The sequence below is a fragment of the Phoca vitulina genome, unplaced genomic scaffold (assembly GCF_004348235.1).
Source record: "Phoca vitulina isolate PV1807 unplaced genomic scaffold, GSC_HSeal_1.0 scaffold20, whole genome shotgun sequence".
Classification (NCBI taxonomy): Eukaryota; Metazoa; Chordata; class Mammalia; order Carnivora; family Phocidae; genus Phoca; species Phoca vitulina.
This window is the reverse complement of record NW_022589723.1, coordinates 17,045,793-17,068,847: the sequence shown is the minus strand read 5'-3', so window position 1 is coordinate 17,068,847 and position 23,055 is coordinate 17,045,793. Positions and strand designations below refer to the sequence as shown.

The window sequence follows — 23,055 nt, the reverse complement described above, 5'->3', positions numbered from 1 at the left end:
ATAGTCAAAGTAGTATTTTAGGAAGATTAAGAATTAAATAGCATCTGAGATGGGGAAGAATTTGAGACAGGAGAATGATTAAGGAACTATTGCTAAACTCTAGACATGAGGTCATAAGGTTGTAGACGGACCAAGAAAGAGATACATCTAAAGATGTTGAAAAAGAAGAAGCTGCCTGGATTTTGGTGAAGTAGAGACAAGAATAAAAGCTGACTAAATTTTGAGTGTAGATATTAGAGAGAATGTTTATCTACTTCAGTACACTGTTGGTTGTAGTATATATTTGGAAAAAGCTTTCTGAAAATCAGTTTTTCAATTTGTGTTTTTACAGGATTTTTTTTCTGGTCTAATAATTTTATTTCCTGTAATCACCTTAAGAAAATAATCAGGGGTGCATGGGTGGCTCAGTCAGTTAAGTGTGCCTTCTGCTCAGGTCATGGTCCCAGAGTCCTGGGATTGAGTCCCACATCGGGCTCTCTGCTCAGCGGGGAGTCTGCTTGTCCCTCTTCCTCCACTCCTCCTCCACCCCTGCTCATGCTTGCTCTCTCTCTCTCACTCCATTTCTCTCAAATAAAGTCTTTAAAAGAAGAAAATAATCAGAAATATAAAGTATATACCAAGAAATTCATATTTATGTTAGTGAAAATTTTGAAACAACCAAAATAACCAACAATAGATCAATTAAATAAGGAAGAGTGAAATAGAGGTCTTCTCATCTGTCTAGCCTGTCAGATCTATAAATCGGTTGATTAATAGAAAATTTTTGTTAAATTGATATATGCATGCCTTCGATATGTTTTTTTACTTCAGACATAACGATGTGTGTTCATTTATCAGATTTTATGTGGGGCTATGAACTCTGAGTATGATTCTAATAATTATCATGCCCACTAAATATTGCCTACAGTGTACAGGTCGAGCTTCTTTAAAATGGACTGAGAATTCAATGATATCTGCCAAGGAATCTGAGTGCATAATTCTGGATTGTTATTATTTTTCCCTATTGTCTTGCCCATACCTAATTTAACATCTAAGTTTTTAATCACTCACCTTTTCCATTACCACTCCATAGGCCACTCTAAAAACTTTGATTTCTATCCTGAGTAATATGGGAAACAATTGCAGCTTTGAACAGAGGAATTGCATGATCTGAAATACAACTTAACAGAATCACTGTGGCTGCTCTGTTTGAGAAAGGACTATGGTGTATTTGGGGGCACCCTTTGCACACTTTATACCCCATAATTGTCTGAATGTAAAAACAATTGTAGCTCTCTTTCTAGTGTTTGCGTTTCCTTTTACCCTCAACTATGAATAGCAAAAATATAGAGATATCTAGGAAAACCAGGGATCCAAGAAGCACTATAGACTTTGAAATCATATTGGAAAATATGGAATTAAGATGGGAAGCAACATAAGGCTTTTCAGAGTGTTTAAGGAAGAAACAAAGATAAAGAACCAGGTATAGTTCCTAAAGGGATTTCCTTTCCCACTCCCACCCCCAACCCCCATTTAGCTAATTGGTTCTCAAACGCATAGGTACCTTAGAATATCCCGGGGAGCTTTAAAAATATCATTGCCTGTGCCCCTTCCCAGATATACTGATGCAATTGGTCTGGGGCCTAGGCCTCATTTTCTAAAAAAAAAAAAAAAAATCCCAGGTGATTCCAGTATGCATCTGGTATTAAAATCGATGGTTTTTCAAGTCTTTTTAGGTCTTCTTATCCTCACATGGTCTTGCGCAACTTGTAGTTGATTGCCTCTACCATCTAGAATAAAATGCTCTATGGCTCAAGGAAATTTCAACTGGTATATCTGATCTTATTCTCTTGAGGTAGGGAAGTGGAGGGGAGGATTATCTTCAGGTTGGGTCTGAAGGCTGGGTCATTTCCTTCATATAGAGGCAGAGTGATACTGTTAGTTTTCCAGCTATATTAGGAGTTCTAAGGAGGCACAACTCAAGCTAATTGGCAGTCTAGACTGTGGTTCCAACCTTTTCTCAATTACCCTTGTGAGTATGGGCTATACAGTATCCCTCAGGGAAGTATCAAGAATGTTGCCACAGAGAATATACCTATTTTTCTCTGCTGAATGGCTCACGGAGGAAAGCCATGAATTACTCTTATTAGGCCCTAAAGAATCCTGTCTTGTGGCAGTGACCTTAAAAACATCCCACTTATTATTTGTGTTAGGCAGCCTTTAAGATGACATCCGATGATCCCTGCTTTTTGGTATTTATGCCTTTGTGTAATTTCCTTACCTTGTATAGGCAGAAGTAATGGGATATCACTCTCAAGATTACATTCTAAAAATACTGTGGCTTCCATTTTGGGCATTCTCTCTGGTTCCTTGCTCTGTAGGAAATAAACTGCCATGTTTTATTTTATTTTTTTAAATTTTATTATGTTATGTTAGTCACCATACATTACATCATTAGTTTTTGATGTAGTGTTCCATGATTCATTGTTTGCATATAACACCCAGTGCTCCATGCAGTACATGCCCTCCTTAATACACATCACCGGGCTAACCCATCCCCCCACTCCCCTCCCCTCTAAAACCCTCAGTTTGTTTCTCAGAGTCCATAGTTCTCATGGTTCGTCTCCCCCTCCAATTTCCCCCCCCTTCACTTTTCCCTTCCTACTGCACTAGATGCAAACAATGAATCATGGACTACTACATCAAAAACTAATGATGTATTGTATGGTGACTAATGTAACATAATAAAATAATTTAAAAAAGCTATAAGACCAATAAACTAAAATCAGATGTATTTCTATACAGCAGTGATGAACAAACAAAAAAATGAAGTTTAAAAAAAAAAAACGTTATTTACAATAACATCAAAAAAAATAAAATACTTAGGAATAAATTTAACAAAAGAAGTACAACACTCATACTCTGAAACTACAAAACGTTGTTAAAAGAAATTAAAGAATATCTCAATCAATGGAAAGATGTACCATGCTCATGGATTGGAAGACTTAATGTTAAGGTGGAAAGTGAATTTTCTTAACAAACCATTCAAAGTTAGAGGATGAATGGGAGCACGTGTGGGCCTGAAAGAACATTAATCTCATTGAAAGCAACAGCTTTTTTGAATAAATGTAGAAGTGGAACAAAGAGTAGCCTGACAACAATGCTGAAACAGTTATAAGTTTTAATGAACTTTCTCATAATAAGATACACATGAAGAACTCAAATCATAGAGACCAATTAAGAGATATTCTCTAAAAACTGTTTTAGAGTGATCATAGAAATGGTCACAGCTAATAATCATCTGGTACCCACAAGTCAGTCGCAGTGGCCCGCGTCTGTTCTGCTAGATCAGTGACATATTCTAATTGACCAGTTACCACTCATACCAGTCATTAAATATTTTTAATATCATTCCTACTCATAGTGAACTTTAGATAAAGGTTTGGTTTTCTTTAGCCATGTGTCATCTGTGTGTAAAGTTGGATAATGAAAGGTACGGATCTCTTGTGTCTTATTCATGCCCAAGTATATGGCAGTAGGGTAGTGGTGTGAATGAAGCTGCATGATAAACCTTGTACATCTTTCTGATGTATCACTTTTGCTTATTGGTGTGAATTTTATATTTGAGCAAACACAAATGTATTATGGAATAAAATACAAAACTCACATGAGTTTTAAGAGAAAAAAGATTTTCAAGAAATTTTGTGTGCCACCTTTGCATTATTCCTTAAACTCTCATTCTCTACTTCTCTACCATTATTGTTATTTCAGTAGACAATTTTGAGAGACACTGATTCAGTGCATTTGTGGTTACAGAATCGCTTTTACTACAGTTGGTCTTGTAGTCCATCTGTATGTTCTTTGTAGCTCTAGAGAACCAGAAGAGCAAACTCTAAGAGATAGAAACTAAGAATTTATCTCCAGCATCTCTTCTCTTTTATTATTAAGTTGATTAATAGCCAACTCAAAGGCTGATAATTTATACTATGGCTTTTTTTTTTACATAAAAATGTCTTAGTTCACTAATTGCATTGAAAATATTTTTTTATTTCTCCTTTTGTTAACAGTTCATATTCTTTCATTTAATTTTTTCCTTCCTTGTTGGAAACCTATGCATTTAACCAATTTCCCCTTTCAAAGAACATTTTAGAAAAGATTACTCTGTTTATATGGACATTTTCTTACTGCTCCCCATTTGTAAATAAAGAGATACATGTAAGAGTGGAATAGGAAACAGGATCAGAAATTGCATTATTTCTTTCCTTCTCTTGAGTCAAATCATCACAGTATGGACTAATTATTGTGTATGAAGTGAATTAAAAATGAAGTAAGATTAGTCTCAGTCTGAATTTTCTTTAATATTCAAACATTGAATGAATTCATATAAAAATTGATTATGGATAAACACTCTGCTAAACACTAAGGAAACAAATATGAGAACCATAGTTTCTCCTCTGCCCTTGATATTTTCACAAGACTCCAGCCATAGAAGCCTGATCTAGGAACCTAGCCTAGCAAGGCCCATGAATCAGAGAACAGTTCAGAATCTCATTCATAGCATATCCCAGAGTATATCTGAGGAAGGGCAGTTCTTTCTAGCTTCCTGCCACTTGGACATATAAGTGAGCCACAAGAAGATCAAATGAATCTGTTGTTCCTGTGATTTAGCCTTTTTATGTAACTTTTGCCTATAAATGTATTAGTGGATAATATTTATATAAAACAAATATTTTGAAATTAAAACCACAATGATTAGCATTCCAGTAGTTTAATTTAGATAAATGTTGGACTCCGATTGATGAGCACATAAAGTGCTACCGAATCTGCCAATCGAAGAATTATGAAGTGGAATTTATCTTTCTGATAAGCCTATTGTCTATTGTCTCACCTCAAGCCTTCATGACATTCAGGTCCTCAAATCCCTAACTATATACTCTATTTTGGGCCTTTGTGCTCTTGCCATCTAACAGGAAAACAACTTTCCCTGTGGCAATATTTTGAATGACAGAAATTTCTAGACATTAGAAAAATTACTAACTCTAAATATGCATATTTTAAAAGTATGGCACTTTTCTACTCATGAACTCAAGTATATTCTAACTTTAAAATTCTTTAAGTTCTTGTATCTGTAGTGATTTTACTTATATGATCCAATTTAACTGACAACAATATGTGGCAAAACATGTTTTACATTTTTGTATTGTTCCCTGTGCGACATCTATTGTAAGAATTGCTGCAGGCTGTCATTTTTGTCTGCCATCCAGAATTTGCTGGCCCAAGTGCTGTGTACTAGACTTGGTATTGGTCATGAAGGGGAGGGGGAACTTGCCATTGAGCCAGACGGTTTTGTTATTGCTTTAGAATTAAAAGCATATGAAACAGATACAGCTTATTAAGGTTGTTTTTTTATAAATAACATAAACTTAAATAACAAAACAATAAAGTTCAAATACAACTTAAAATAGAGTTTAATGCTGTAACCACAGAAAAAAAGCATGATTATTTGCGGGAAGAACATTATTAAAAGTCATATTCCCAAATATGAATTATACAAAAGATAGATTATGTTACTTGAAAAAAACTTAAAGATTTCTCAATTTTACTTTTAGGGATTATAAGATGTTATTTTGTGGCAAGTGAGATGAAGTACAGTACAGTATTATCATCATCATTGCTATTTTATATACAAGATTTTTGAAAACATCCTTTTAGCAATACCCTTTCAGTTTGAGCAGCATTAGGAATTTTCTTCTTGTTAATAGGTATAAGCATTTTCTAATATTATGCTTTTGTAAAACTACTTATTTGATTCCATTCAATAGTAGAATTTTTGAGAATATTCTTTCTTTTCTAATTGGAATTTAAGTGGATTTTAATTTTTTGCTAAAAAGCCTTTCAAATACTGCTCATCTTCCATAGTTAGTATTGGCTTGATTATCTGACAAATCATTCCAGCAGCCTTTAGGTCTGACATATCTTATATAACATCATCTGCATTATTATTATTATAGCAGCCATTTTATAAGCAGATAGGAATATTTAAATAATCATTATCAGATAATCAAATCTAACATACTCTTAAGGGTAAATTAATTTAAGAAAAAACATTACTATTACTAACATCATGATTGTACAACCAGTTTTACAATTTTTTACAACTTTTAGTTACTAAATCTGATTTTTGTGCATATTTTTCAAATCTTTCTTTAATGCAGTCTCTTAAAATAAACATACATGCGCAAGTCCAGCTTGATCAGTTTTTCAGTAGTTTTCCAGCCTTTCTTGGTTACTTAAAAAAAAAAAAAGAAAAGAAAAGAAAAGAAAAGAGAAAAAGAAAGAAAACAGTCCACTTAAAGAAATCTCCCTGCTGGAACTGGTTTCTTATATACCATATATGATTATGTTATTGCCATAGGAAGAAAGTGGGCTGTTTTTTGTTCTTTCTTTGTTTTTTTCCCCCTTACAGGAACCCCCTTTTGATTTAAAGCAACAAACATTTCTCCTCCGCTGTGTGTCCATTTAGCTGATGCATATGTGTTGTAATGGTTTTCCAGAATTAATTCTTTGAAGTTGCAATCTTCATTGCATTCTTTCTGTTAAAATAACAAACAATATTATCCAAATGATTTTTAGAGGGACTCAAAGAGTAAGCAGTAATATTCAGTAAAATTAAAATATATATGACCTTTTCTTTTTTTGAGTGGGCCTAATTTAGTTTGTTAGATATAAGTTAGCATATTTGCAAAAAAAAATAGCCATCTTAAAATTTTTTAAAAAGATAAAATGATACATATTTAGTTATGTAAATTATTTTCAAATGTCTAACTTTTTGGCCATCGGTTGCTACTATCCATCGGTTGCTACTATTCTTTAGTATTAGGAGCTATTTCACTCTAAGTAGCAGCTCTCATATTACCATGCCCAAGTCACTCATTCCCTAACTGCTGAGATTTGGTATGATTAGCAGAGCATCTACCTCCCTCAGTGGAAGGACGTATTTCACAACTTTTCTTCATTTACTACTACACTGCCTCTAATTGTGATAGAAAATTAAGTTTATTTGTTCATCCATCCAACTATTCATTCATTCAGTCATTCATTCAGTTAAACCTATATTATTATGTAATTAGCCTGTGCCAGGTATCGTGCTGGGCTGTGGGAAAGTCGATTATATTTTTTTATGGTGGGATGAACTGTTACATATTTCACATTGTAATAACGTGGGAACAACATGAATGTTCACAGTTCAAAGCACATGATTGTGAGATTGATGTTGGTAAACAAACATCTGAATTTTTTTCCCAAGAATTTTCAGGTCAGCAATGTACAGACTGGGTGAAATTTAACAAAAAGAGCTTTAATACTCTCAGAGGGAAATTTTAGATTTTAAGTATCTAAAATGCATATGGAATTTCAGAGCTGCAAGTATCCTCAAAGGTTGTTTAATCCAACTCATTTTGCAAGTGACAATACCCAAGCCCAGAGAGCTTAAGCAATTTGTCCAAGGTCCTGCAGAAAACATTTTTCTCAATGCTTGAATATAAAGTGTTTTAATGAAATCATTAAATTATATAATTGGAAAGAAATTAGTTTCATCTTTACTTTTCAGAAAGGCAAGATGTTTTGGGGCGCCTGGGTGGCTTGGTTAAGTGTCAGATTCTTGGTTTAGGCTCAGGGTCATGGTCATGATCTCAGGGTTGTGGGATCAGGCCCGCTTTGGGCTCTGTGCTGGGTGAGGGGATTCTCTCTCTCTCTCTCCCTCTGCTTCTCCCCTACCTCCTCCCTCTCTCTCTCTTTTTCTCTTTCTGTCCCCCTCCAAAAAAAAAAACAAGGCAAGATGTTTTGACAAAAATAAGTTCAAAAAATTATCAATACCTTTGCATAGAGTTTTCCTTCTTTATTCATTGCAAGATAGTATTCACTTTCGACCCCTTTGATTGCCACAATTCCAACTGCCACTGTCCTGATTTCCATGATATCTGCAAGAAATCACAGAAAGATAAGTCAGTTATTCACTTAGCTTTGCAGATTATCCAAGAATGACCATTTGTTCTTATTTTTTTTCAATTGGAAGTTATTAAAAACTTATTAATGTGATTATTTACTCAGCCTGAGACCACCTACCCATAACACACATACAAACACCAGAGTAGACCTTATTAAATATGGGAAGTGCAAACTATTGATTTTTTTTAATAGAAAAGATATCTGGATTCAAAGAAATAGGTATTTGAATTTAGCTTTTTCTTCCCTAGAATTACATTTCTAATTTACTATAATCATCATCATCATGATAGCAGCTAATGTTTATTGACCTCATACCACATTCTAAGAATTATTCCAAGGCTCCTATGTATTAACTCATCTACTTATCACCAAGGCTATGAAGCAAGTACCCTAATTATTCCCATTTTACAGATCAAGAAGCCCACACACAGAAAAGTTTATTTTGCCCAAACTCTCTCAGCTGGTAAATGGCAGAAGTGAAATTTGAACCCAGTCTGGCTCTTAATCATTATATAATACTATGAAAGTATGTAATAAGGTAATATCTTTACTTTTCTCTTAAACTTTATCTTAAAAATTGTTGCTAACAGAAAATCTCTCAAATTTACTGAAATTGAATAAAATTCATTTAAAGCAATTTTAAAGATGGTAACAGAACCTACTGCCTTAAAAAAGATTAAATATTTTAAACGGATAGTGAGTTTTCTGATACATGAAAAGACAATTTAAAACCAAATTATGGGGGCAACTGGGTGGCTCAGTTGGTTAAGCATCCGACTCTTGGTTTCTGCTCAGGTCATGATCTCATGAGTCATGGGATGGAAACCCTAGTTGGGCTCCACACTCAGCGTGGAGTCTGCTTGAGATTCTCTGTCTCTACCCCTGCCCCAACTCACACTCAGGCATATGCTCTCTCTCAAATAAATAAATAAAATCTTTAAAAATTTTTTAAAAAATAAAAACAAATTATGAATCCTCTCATATATTTTATAACTTTATACCTTTCTAATTTTTAATCTTTGTTGAAATTGTTTTTACAAAACAGTTACCACAAGAATGTTAACCTATTATTTTCTTTTATTATATATCTTTTCCTTAAGTGCTATATTTTAATGACTCATACAAATACAGTAAAATCTCAAGAAAATTTTTAAAACAGTGTAGTAATTAAAAGTTTAGTGAACCTTTTTAAATAACTGCTATTAATTATACTTGCAACATGAAGGTGCAGCCATGAGACATTTTCTTTCCTGTGCCTAATATAATGTGAAGAAAATTCCAAGTGAAAATTATCTACATAAAATCAAGTCTCCAAAAGCTGTTTTCCAAAATATTAACTGAATTAAAGAAAATCTGATTTTTCATTCCAAGCCTTTGCTTCATCCTCTTATTCATTCAAAAAGCTTTAGTTTTCCTATCTGGAGAATAAAATTGATACCCATTTCATCAGGATTAATGTAGCCTAGCTGATTTTTGTCATCTGTTTCACATATATGCTGCATATAGAGGCCATTTTCCCAGCATACGATGCTTAGCACTAGCCATAGGTCATCCAGTTGAGAGTTCTAGAGCTGCTCATAGAAACTGGGGTCTCTGAAGGAAATGTAAAGGAATGAATATTAATATTTTTAAGTATTTATGAAGTATTGTCAGAATGTATAGAACTCTAATGTAATTTGATGACACACATTAAGGAAAACAGCCCTGATTTCTGAACTTCAGAAGTTAAATTTGAATATAAATAGCAAACACATTTTAATTAAAAGAAAAGAAAAGAAAACCTTTTGATTCTATTTGTATTTGAAGAATGTGGAACATTAAAATTAGTTTTAATCATGAAAATATTTTATAATTGATTTTAATAAATTTTGTATGATTTATAAGATTATTTCATTCTAAAATTCAGACCAACAAATCATTTGGTTTTAAATAGCATACTTTCTATTCCCTTTCTTAGAGTCAGAATAGGAAAAATTGCTCTCCTTTTGTAGTCGATATGTAAACAGTGACTTATGAATTGAATTATTAGGTGTCATTAAAAATTCAATAACTATTTCACTAAATACCCTGATTTTACTAAAAGGCAGATGAAAAGTAGTCAAAGACCTCATTTATAACAACTACTGGCATCAGCAAATGAAACAATCTTAATTCTCAAGATTTTGGTCACAACTAAGCTATGCCTTTATAAGTAGTTGATAATAGCAATGATATGATTGAGAAGCTACTGGATAAAATATATTGCCATTATCTTTCAATATTTTATGACTCTAGGGAGTCATAATAATAAGCAAATACAAAATGAAAAACAACGATAAAGAAAGAGAACTGAGGAACTATCTATCCACATCAAACCAAAGAATTCTCATTTCCACAGTACATTCATAGAGTTCAGTGATTCTACTTTTATCAATAGAGGAAGGTATTAAGTGTAAATAATAATTATGCTTCAATACATGTCTTAATATCATTCCCACTAGTAAAATTTAAGCCCTGCATACAGTCATAGTCAAACCAGAGCATTCTGACTTTCTACATTTTTTGAAGACCTCTCAATATGGTGATCAGAGCTTGATAACAATGAAATTCTAGGATGTGGTTGTAGACAGTAGATTAAAGAGGGAAGCAGTGGCAGGGGAGCGCATGTGAGGATACTTCAAGTGTCACCTTCAGATATTCCTCTTTAACACTGGGTGTTCCCAGTGTTCAGAGTGTTCTATGTAAATATTAAGTATTTAAAAAGTAAAATACATTATCACCATATTTTTAAAAGTCTGATATTTTCTGAAATATTGTGATGCTATGCAAAATTATTTCTTATAAATAATTCTGTTAATCCTACTAGACATCTAGCACAGTGAGAATTTCATTGTAGATTTAGATCACCCAGTGATTTGTATATGCCAAATTTAGGAACAGGATATAGTAAACTGCCGTCACTTTAAACTCAGTATCTTCATAAAACTCAACCACATTATTAGTCCCACCCCAGTAAAAAATAGCATCTTCTTAACTTTTCTTTGTACTCATTCTCAAAATTGGCCCGATTTAAAGTGATGCTTGTCTTTTCCAGCTCCTATCCTTATGCCTTAGCCTCAACATCATTAGGCCTAGAAGTTGAGGAAATGGGGAGAGCAAAAGGAATGAGTAAATGGGATAGAAATCATTTTAAACATTGCTGTTAAGTATATGTTGAGTATCTGTGTTCCATCATATTTGCTGAAAGAAGCTATGTTTGACATTAAGGTGGTTCATTACAGTATTATGCTCCACTTCCTAAAAGATTAACAAAATATAGAGGCAGGGACAAAGGGATCAGCCAGAAAGAATTAAAAGAAATGCTTCCCGGAACTCAACAGCTTGCTGGGAAAAAATCCAGGATATAAGGACACCAAGGGAACTATTTGGAGTGACTTGGGACATATTTGTTGTGTTTGTCCTTTCTGTCTGAATGATCACCAATCATGTGTAATATAAATATAAATTGTTTTTCTTGGCTAGATGTGAAAGTGAAAAAGCTTGAGATACTCTTTTCTATGGTACAGCTTATTAGTGAAGATAAGCGTTTTTAGAGGGGATTAAAAAAAAAACTAATTCAGAAGGGAAACCAGGAAGATAAAAAAAAACTCAAGAGTCTAGAAAATCCAAGCTATCATTAATATAGCAAAAGGAATAAATTGGGTAGAAGAGGAAGAAAACATACCTGCAGAGTGCTGAGTATAGTTAAGTGACAATAAACAATTTTCTTTAGAAATGAGTAGTTAATGCTGTTCAAACACAGTCAAACACAGGTTTGAGACAGCTTCCTAGGAGCTGGATATTCCTGACATGTATATCAAGACACAAAAAAGGATTGGGACAGATTCATCAAGCTGAATGAATGCTGGCCCATGTGGGAATGAATGGCTGCACCAGAAGAGATGGCAGATCTCTAGCAACAGTGAAGTTCTGAATAGGAAAATGAAAGACATGAGAGCACAGGTGTTGTTTTCATTTCTTCTTCTACTTTAATCTCATGACTTTAGAAGTGGAAAAAAAAAAAAAAAGCTATGAAAGTAAACACCTGGCTATTAACAATAGTATTGAAAACAGGACTTGCCTTTTCTGGCTGATGCTTTAGAATAATGGAAAAAATGGGCTCCTGGACTTTTGTGTGCATTTTATAAAGAATGCATCTGACAGGAAAATGAAACTGAGTCCTCAGTTTAGTTAAGACTGGGTTTGGTTTAAACAAAATCATTTGTTTCTGCATCCAATAAACATTGGGAGAAGTGACAACTTTGCTCCACAAAAGCATTTGGGAGTTTCCGGGCTCTTTTCAGCTCACTGTTCCACCATCACTTTGTTCTCATAAGACAAGGTAGAACACACATTCCAGCTAGAGGATGGAATAAAGGAAGAAAATGTGGGTCAAAGGGATTCTGCTGGCTGCCTCTCATGGGAGATTTCTGGGGGAAGATTCCTGAGAATGTACAATAGTTGCAGAAAATTTATAGCTAATAGTAAATTCAATGAGTTACTCTAGGCCAAATAATTTCAAAAGAAAATGTATATAAAATTTTAAAATAATTGTTAAATATTGATTCTAATGAAGGATATGGATGTATTTCAATGTTTGATCTGTATATGGTAGTTTTAGGAAGTAATATATATTACATGATGGTACATATATATATATATATATAGTACAATATGTATTATACAATGTATACACACACACCATTTTTTATATATGTATATAGTACAATATGTATTATACAATGTATACACATACACAATTATTTATATATATATATATATATATATATATATGATTTCCCATTCAACAATAAAGGCTTGACAGAAAATCAGAAGAATCATTTAACATTTTTTAAAAAAATCATTATTTGCTTATACCAATTCTTAGTTTTAATGTGCCCAAGAGAGTATATTTGGTCAAGGACATAATTAAATGTTCTAATTGGCCTAATAACCATTAAACCATCGTCTCCTTTCATTTTAAAACTTTAAAATAATTTTTAGTTATCATGCTAACTCACCTATATTAATATATATCCTCTCAAACTTTAAAATATAAAGCCCAAAATGTTCAGGAAAAAGAAATATTCAAGGAACTGGGATGGGGAATTTCTGTGAGATGAAACAATTAAAAGTTTTCATCATCAACTCATGAAAAGACATGGGGGAACCTAAAATGCATATTACTAAGTGAAAGAGGCCACTCTGAAGAGGCTACACACTATGATTCCAACTATATGACATTCTGGAAAAAGCAAAACTATGGAGATAGTAAAAAGATTAGTGGTTGCCAGGGGTTGGATGTAAGAGAAAGGGCTAACTAGGCAGAGAACAGAGGGTTTTTAGGGCAGTAAAAAATACTCTGTATGATAACATAATGGATACATGTCCAAACCCATAGAATGTGCAACATCAAGAGTAAACCTTAATGTAAACTATGGACTTGGGGTGATAATGATGTGTCAATGCAAGTTTAGTAATTGTAGCAAATGTACCACTCTGGTAAGGGATGTTGATAATGGGGGTGGCTATGCATATGTGGGGGTAGGAGTATATAAAAAAACTCTGTACTGTCCCCTCATTTTTGCTATAAACCTAAAGCTGCTCTAAAAATAAATTCTTAATAAAAAATTTTTAAACAGTAAAGTTAAAACGCCTTAAAATCATAAATGCTATTGGTAATAGGAACAAAGAATTAGCATTAATTATTTTTAAAGATTTTATTTATTTATTTGAGAGAGATCACAAGTGAGGGGAGGAGCAGAGGCAGAGGGACAAGCAGACTCCCTGCTAAGCATGGAGCCCAAAGCAGGGCTCTATCCCAGGATCCTGAGATCATGACCCGAACGGAAGTCAGATAACTGACTGAGCCACCCAGGTGCCCCAGCATGAATTTTTAAAGTACATTAGGGGAACACCTAAAATTCTGAAAGTAGATGCTGGAGAATTTTTTTAAAAAGCAATAGCAATTTATACCAAGATTCCTCACTTATTGCAAGTGTGATACAGATTTAAATAATAAATAGGCAAAAATATTTAGATAAATTTATGAATGATTAAACCACAGGAAAAAAATAGGCAAGTCATTTTGTGTATACTCCCTAGTTTGTAAGGGTGACATCCTAAGTAATTAATTGATTCTATTGTTGACAACATTATTGACAAAAATATTAAGGCTAAATGGCCAATTTACTTAACATACTGTTTCATTCTCATGTTCTATTATGTGAGCTGACCTTTCTTTTATTTTTTTTCACTCTATCATTCTGCTACCACAATCATTATGTTAATTTAATGTACCCATGTAATAGGTCTTACATCTTAGGGAGCAAATTTACTGTCACTTAATACACATAAGCTTCTCTTAAACATAAATTCAGATCTACAGAAAATACAAACTCTTATATTTGTCTTATATAAGGCAATAGATATATTGTAGACCAAAAAAAAATCATGTACAGTAAGTTTGGTAGTTAACTTAATATCTGCAAGCTATATAGTTCATATTCTATTATCTGAGCAACTCCCTGGCTTTTAGTATGAAGGGCAGGATTTCATAAGCTTACATAGTTCATTCTTCTACAGATCTTTCTGGATATATAAAAACATCACTTCCCACTCTGTACTTGAACAAAAGTCATTCTTGTGTTTTCTGGAGTAAGAGAGGGCACAGCACATAGGACAAAACAGATTAGAAAGTCAGGTTGATAGGATACCGATTCTGCCAACATTACTTAATGCATTCCCAAGCAATCTACTTTTAAATCTGTTAATTTCCTTGTGAAAGATATTTTTAAGGTACATCAAACAATTAAACATATTACTCATTCAGGAACCTTGCCATTTTCAAGTCTATCTTCATCCCAGTTAGAGGTAGAACCTTTAAAGATTGAGCATCTTTTCATATGCTTATTTGCCATCCGTATATCTACTTTGGTAAGGTATCTGTTATGTATATTTTGCCCACTGTTTAATTGGGTTGTTAAAAATTGAAATATTTTTTAATATTCTTTTTTTTTAAGACTTTATTTATTTATTTGAGAGAGAGAGCACAAGAGCAGGGTGAGGGGCAGAGGGAGAAGCAGACTCCCTGCTGAGCAGGGAGCCTGATGTGGGGCTCAATCCCAGGACCCTGAGATCATGACCTGAGCTAAAGGTAGATGCTTAACTGACTGAGCCACCCAGGTGCCCTGATTTTTTATATCCTTAACCCCAATATGTGGAGGGATAAGATTAACATGTTCTTCACTTGGGGCACCTGGGCAGCTCAGTCAGTTGAGCAGCCAACTCCTGATTTCAGCTCAGGTCATGATCTCAGGTCCTGAGATGGAGCGCTGGGTTGTGCTCTGTGCTTAGTGGGGAGTCTGCTTGAGGATCCTCTCCCTCTCCTTCTGCTCCCTCCCCCCCACTCACACGCTCTTGCTCTCTCCCTCTCTCTCTAAATAAATAAATAAATCTTAAAAAAAATAAAACAAAAAAACCCTCCAATGTTCTTCACTTACTTAGTGTCAGAATGCAACAAAAATCTGGTGGGCAATGGACAAGCAGGGGCTAGGAGAAAAGGGTTTGGAGGTGGGACAAGTATGAACATACTGTCATAACTGGACCTGAATGGGAGGATGTCCACATATAATTAACAATACTTCTATCATTCAACAGTTATATTTTGTGGATAGTTGGTCCATAAAAGAAAAGCCAGCAAACATTACAGATTTTATTCCCTAATTACAAGTGAGCATGAGAGATACCCTAAACCTGTGCATCAGTATTCTACTTTTCATGTAATGGAAAATATAATATTGAACAAAAGCAAGAATAGCAGGAGTAAAAGGGACTTGAAGGAAAGGAAAACATTGACTTCATACAATGTTACAGTTATAAGATCTTTGAAAACCAACTACTCCATAAGTCCTTAAATAGATACATTTACTCAATTTTAAAGGTATTGCAAATATGTTGAATTTATGAATTTCTTCATAAATTCTTCATTGTGTTAGTACAAATTTAATCTCATTGGTTTCTGTTGCAAGGTAAATTATTTTCCTTACATCTTCCTTTAATGAACATGAAGAAGAGTTAGTTACCAGTTACAGTGCTCCAAGAGGACAGGGCTTGTCTCTAAATTGAGCCTAGCAAGGAATTGGCTCATAGTGGAGATTTGTTGAATGTTGCATGAATGTATCAGCCTCACATCCTTCATATGCTTGTAAGCAACTGTTAAAATTTCCCTTAGCCTCCTCTTCAGGCCTGTATTTTCCATTTAATTTTAAGAGTATTTCTGGAAGAAGTAGCAGCTTTGTGTATAGACAGATAGACAGTACTCAGTGAAATAAATGACATATTTACCTTTAACTGAGAAAGGATTCTTTAAAGCAAATATGTTTGAAAGCAGAATAATACATGTTTCACATTGACCATTGTAGATAAATTGCTTATGAGACAATGAATGCTCAGGTACTATTTTAAATTTGTTTCAGTCCTAAATTTCTTGTTAAGATAGTTTATGGGTCCTTTGTTTTCTTGTAAACAGCTTATATCATGAACTAAGTTTTATCAAAATGTCAAAGTTATGTAAGATATATTTACTTAATAAGATCATGTGGCTGCCAGTATCTTATTTTAAGTTGCCCACCTAGAATATTAGAAGGTAACCTTTAGCAGTATATGCGTATAATTCAAAATTGACTTCTTCAAAAGTTATAGGGAAACAAACACCAGATTATCTTAGGTTGAAATAAATTTGTTCCATCACGTAAGCAGTAAGCAGAGTGATTGCTTAACATTGAAGACAAATCTCTTTTTTCAGGCTAGTGTTGGATTAGGACCATTAGGTGGATATGTTGTGCACATGCTGACTTTGCTGCCTGGAGGCAATAATTCAGTGTTTGAATTGGGAAAGAAGTGAGTTCACTTGCCTCACATTTATTTATTATCTTTCACTTGGAGTAGGTGACACAAAGGACTTTGTGGAGATAGAGACCTCCAGCAGGTCCAGGTTCTCTTACTTTTCCCATGAACTCTAGAACCCACTATTGTAAGATAACACAATTAATATATTTGGTTGATAATGCTAATCTTATCTTTGGATCACTCTACCCTAAAAAAGCATGCCCTGTAACTGTTAAATAACAGATCTAAGACAGAACCTTGGACTACACTAAAAGAAATTAGAAGACTAATGAAATCAAAGCCAGCAAGAAAGAAACCCAAGTAGATAAATTATTACCGAAACCCAGGAAGTATAATTCCCATCAAACCAACATGAAACTCAAAACAGTTACACATGATTGCACAATTGCTGGTATCAAATATAACTGAAATGTCCTGCATAAGAGAACTGATTCCACACCATCATTATCATGGGGGGGGGGGTGGTAAATCAGTTATAGTTCTTATCAATCCTATATCTATTCTGTAATGATATAAAAAACCATTTAAGTGCTTTGTCAGGTTAAGTAAAAAGAATCATTCATTCATTTAGAGATTTATTTGAAAACAAAGCATTTAAAAATCTTTAGAAAGTACATTAGTGTGTGTACAGTGATGGCAATGTTTTCTTTTGAAAGAATTTAAGTTGCAACAGCTTATTTCAGCATGGTTAGAGCCATGCCAGAATTAGAAACAAACTATTCAGTTGTGCAACAAATAGAATGATTCCAGTGGCATATTACTAAACTATGTCATGGGAACATCGTTGAACTGTATTGAACAGAATTATATTTCCATGCCAATTTCCTGACCTTTTCCTTATCATTTATGGCCTCTCTGTAACACAAGGGGGTCAGTTTTCTCCCTGAATCAGACAGGAAAAAATCCTCTTTGTTTGCCCTGTAATCCCTGTAGGTTCTAAATTGTTATTCAGAAAGAGTTTTTTATCTGATCAAGTAGAATATTTACATCTGCTAAATACAACACTTTACTATGTTCTAAAAATGTCTCCAAAATTATCACAACAGGTGCAGATGATATAATCCCAGAATATGTGAGAAAAAATATCTCTTCCTAGCACCAAGAAAATCTCTCCATTTTCTAGCTTTTCCCAAAGTCTAAAGTATCTTCAATAGGAAAGCAGAATATTCATTACATAAGATTAGAGATAAGGTTCAGAATACAAATATACCTGGGAGAGGTAACATATAGACATAAATGTATCCATACCATGGTATAAGTGACTATATCTTCTCTGAAAGCAGAATTTGATTTTGCTGAAGGTAATGAGCACAAAGGTACCAAGAATGAAACTGAAAAGGGAAAATGGTCATAAAAGGAAGAAGATAAGAAGATATGGAAACTTTCATTAACATTTTACTTACACCTAGCTCTAGAAGTCAAGACATTTAGGCTTCATCTTATCTACAAAGACACCAGTTTAGAAGATAAACCACACATCCACTTCATCCCTCTATTCTAACTATTAATATGTCCTGTGAATTTTTGCTGTGTGGTAGATATTTAATATAATCTTTCCTCTTTCCCTCTTTAACTTGTATTTAAATGTTTTGCCACCCAGACAATAAAATAATTCTAAACACTTTGGTTTCAGATCTTGCTGATAATCAGCATTGAAAAATTAAAGCATGATTTAAAGCCATTTTGGCCATTGGTTTTCTTAAGAATTTTTAAGCGCACATTCTTTGCTACCAGTCTAAACAATGCGTTCTAATGCAGAGTAATAACATTTTTCACAGAAACTAAAGTGAAAGGAAAAAGAGGAAGAAATAAAACATCTGAGTTTACAGAGGAAGATATTTAAAATGTTAAAAAGAAGATCTGGACATCCCAAACTCTTACTAGAACCTGCCAGTTGCCCTTTCTATATTACCAAATATGTATCTAGCACTTCTCTTCTGTTCCCATTGCCATCCCATTAGGCCAGGTCTTATTATTTGTACCTCAACTATTATTTCAGTTTCTTGCCTAGACTCTTGCCTCCAGGGAACACGTTATAAAAGTTACTGTTCTGCTCCAAAACTTTCAATGGTACACTCTATTAAAAGGCAAAACAAATTAAAACCTCTTGTACTTGGAATTCAGAACCCTCCAAAATCTGATCCAGTCTACTTTTGCAGTTTTCTCCCATTGTTCCTCTACAATTTGCATTACCCGCAGGCCCCAAAAGCCACTGATTTACTTGTCTTCCTCTCCCAAATTGCCAGGCACTTTTCCTGCTTCCGCCCACCAGTACCCGTAATTACATAGAATCTCTATTTCAGTATTTCCCAAACATTTCTTCATGTAAACTGGCTGAATGGACTCATGTGATGAATTCTTTTAAAAATTTCAAGTGCTCATTTCTACTTGGCAGAAAGTCTGATCCAGTAGGTCTGAGGTAAGCCTTGGGGGTATCTTAACAACTTCCATTTACTTGAGTGACACTTGTCTTTCGAAGCCAAACTGAAATTCAAGTTTCTCCATAATGTTTTGCAGAGTTTTCCCATCTGTCATCATCTCTCTAAGGACAACACACTGCTAAACTATGAGTTAGCATTCACCTCTATTCTTCCATTGTTACTGAAAAGTTTAGCCCTTTTTTTCCCATCTAAATTATAAGCCATTTGAGGATACTGTCTTACACGTCTGCAAATCCCTAGTACTTGGTATAGGGTTTTGTATCTGGAAGGCTTTCATTAAATGCTGAAGTAGATAGAATGACACATAAACCCATAGTAACTAGTGTGTCATATTATAAATCAGTAAATGAAAGTTAGTAATCATTCCAGGATTAAAGAATTAATGAGTTTCCTAATCGTACTAAACATCAGAAGAACTAAAAAGATTAACCAGAAGTATTTGTTAAATTTCCTTCTGATTTTCATTACATTTTTGGAGTTTATCTAATTAGATGAGAAAGCACTTAGGGTGCCTGGTTGGCTCAGTTGGTGGAGCATGCGACTCTTGATCTTGGGGTTGTGAGTTTGAGCCCCATGTTGGTTGTAGAGATTACTTAAAAAAATAAAGTCTTTTTTAAAAAGCACAAAATTCCATGGTTAATTCAAACAACAGTTCATCTCAGATTACATTTCATGATGCCAACTCAGAACAAGACAAACTCCAAACATCTCTACTTCTCTAACCAGTTATAGGTTTTTCTTTTTAGTTTTGGCTAAACCTTGCTCCAACCTATTTATATTTTTAGCATGCAACACTTCTATGCCTTACAACTTTTTCATGTTTTCTGTTTGCTGTGTTATATAGCACATCTATTTATCTGCCTTGCTTCTAGCACATTAAGACTTTAAGTGCATGCTAGTCCTAATATTTCATGAGATGACTAACAAGTCTCTGTTCTTTTTATCCATATTATTATGATTTCATAAACATTGAATGTGGTTCATCTTAAATAAACATTTATTATTCTAGATCATATCCCCAATTTTTTTAGTCTATGTCATATATGTCTTATTCATTCATTCTAATTCCAGGATGTTTCCATTGTACTGGGTAGTCTTTATTAATGCTAAGCAAAGAGGACGACATCTGTATTCCAGATGTAGATATATCATGTTGTTTATGCAGAACTATTATAATATGTTCTGTTTTCTGTCTTACTTTCTTCCTGATGATGCCCATTACTTTGTATTTTGGCTACAATTGCACATTAAGATAGTATCTTTAGGGGAACATCCAAAGTGATTTCTTAGTGCCTTTTTTGTGAGGAAGTTATTATTCAGAGCCCTTTATCTTATAAATATAGTTTAAATTTTATTATAAAATATATTACACTCAAACTCGTCTGCCAGTTTTCCGCTTACCTATATACATATGTTCTGTCTACCAGCATTTTATCATTATTAGCTTATTTCACTAATTTAAAGATGTTAGCATAATCTGCAAACTTGGAATTTTCACTGTATATTCTCACTGTTAGGAAATGGTGACTAAGTTGACTCATTTTATTGATCCCTGAGGAATATTACTGTTACATGTTTTCATTCAAAATATTCAAATTAATTCCTTATTTTGAATTTGTTCCTTTTTCTTCAACCAGTGATTCTCGGAATAAGCTGGGCTGGAGGTGGGGGCAGGCATTGTTGGGCAAAGAACATCTTTCAGGGAAAAAGATTTCAGAATCACTGGAACTTTTTAAAACTATACATGGAACTTCTGATAATTCCTACCTATCCTTGGAAAGTCATGACCTGCCCAACCCATTCCTCATTGGACTTATCACTGTAATTAGTCAATGATACTAATAGAAGTGTTCTTTATAAAAGAGGTATTTGGGGTGGAAAAAGTTCACAAGCTATTCAAAGCCAGGTTTTAATAAGTATCTCACTCCTCCAATGAAAAGGATCAGCTTTGTCCTGGGATCATAATATAGTGACTTTTTTTTTTAAAGTTTCTTGTTTCTCGAACCACATCAAACAATTTTGAAGATGAAAAATGATGTCTGCATGCTTATTTCCTAAAAGAGCATTAATAAATAGGTTAAATTTTCCTCTCACAGAAACTCTTGCCTTTCCACAACATCTATTCTATAAACATTGTGAATATTTTGTAGCAACATACTAGTGAGACAGGGAAAATTAGGCAGAAGAAACTGTATGAGAAAGGCACAGAAGTATAGGACACTTGTGGCATTTGGGGTTAGTTGGCTATGGTTGGGACATACACAAGAGGGACTGCCAAGAGAGAAAACAAGAAATATAGGCAGGGACTGGATCCTGAAGAACCTGTGTGGCTAGTTGAGTTCGGATATTTATCCTGTAGAGGATGGGAAGCCACTGAAAGGTTTAGAAAGGTGCTTCTACCAGCAGTCTGGGGGATGGCTTGGCAAGAGACAAGAACAAAGAGATGATAACACTGTCTAGGAAAGAGCTGATGAACACCTGCTCCAAGGCAAGGCTGATGGGGCTGTGGGTGATGGGGCTGTGGGTGATGAGGTGAGTATATTGTTTCCTCAAATAGGTTTATAGACTATATTTGCTATAGCTATATTTGCATAAATGGTTAATTTGAGTGATTTAAAACACAACCTCTTAAAAGACCTCAAAGTATTGCTGATCCTTAGAGCATCTGATAATGCCACATCTACCATAGCACAGTTCCAGTATGCCAAAATTGTATAAATGCCTAAGTTAGGACTAGGGAAGAAAATACTATTACTTATTTTGAATGTAAAATCAAGCTTATCATTTATTAATAATCTTCCAGATAGTCAACCCCTTTGTTCATTTCAGTTTTTACTAGTCTAAGTTCCTTTCATATTCTGATATTTTAGTTGTTCATCTTCCAAAGTATTAGTTTAAAGTGTTTTAACTTAATTGAAAGCAAAATAAATCAAACAAGAGAAGGAAATAAAAAGAGCAGTCATAGAATCTGTGAGCAAATTAAAAGCCTGGGTAAAAGTCACCATGCCTGCTCTTACCTTCCTTCCCTATGCTTTCCTCTACTGTGCCACTGAGAGTGGATCATGCACAAGGAATCAAGAGACACAAAGTTAAAACAGAAAGATGAGAAGGTTGTAAGCTATATTCACTCATGCTAGAAAAGAGGATTGTGGGGCAAGATTAAAAATATTTCTGGATAAAGGCTCTATCTCTAGCCAGTCTGAGGAAAGAAAGGATTGCAGAACAATCCGATATTAAGAAACCTCATCTGAGAACATCTAAATTTAGTAGACTTATCTATTAGGGGTTTACTATTCATCCTGCAAAATACATTTTTTGGAAAGGATTTTCAACAAGATATTTTAAATAATGGGATCCTTTTTTTGTGGATTTACATGTGATTAAGGTACAAGAAAAGCAATAATCGATTTTCCAAAGCTGTATCTAGTACATAAATCAGGGCGTCCTAATAACCATTTACAGATAGAAAGCTCTCAACTGTTTGATTTGAAATGAAATGAATACAATAATTAGCATAAGGAAATTCAACTTGAATTTTCCATGATGTCTCTTATGTTTTAGTCAAATTTTTTTCTCAAAAAAAGAAAAATCAGGTCTGCCCTTATTTTTTTAATGCCTTGCGAGTGTGCATACTGTACCTACACCATCTGGATACAGTACAAAAACTATTCTAGTCAGTGTATCTGCAAAGATCAACCTC

At 34.0% G+C, this 23,055-nt stretch overlaps 2 protein-coding genes across 4 annotated transcripts in view; one reads left to right on the top strand and one right to left on the bottom strand.

Annotated features, from left to right (window-relative positions):
• FAM227B (family with sequence similarity 227 member B) overlaps positions 1-23,055 on the top strand; it is a 210,254-nt gene that overhangs the window by 73,801 nt on the left and 113,398 nt on the right. The window lies entirely within an intron of this gene.
• The window catches only part of FGF7 (fibroblast growth factor 7), a 57,308-nt gene continuing 38,292 nt past the window's right edge, over positions 4,040-23,055 (bottom strand). For all 3 annotated transcript variants that reach the window (XM_032417959.1, XM_032417958.1, XM_032417960.1), the window contains exons 3-4: positions 7,855-7,958; positions 4,040-6,572 (exon numbers count right to left, since the gene is read on the bottom strand). In XM_032417959.1, the coding sequence (XP_032273850.1) occupies positions 6,378-6,572; positions 7,855-7,958 (299 nt within the window). In that variant the 3' untranslated portion in view covers positions 4,040-6,377. The remainder of the gene's footprint in view (positions 6,573-7,854; positions 7,959-23,055) is intronic.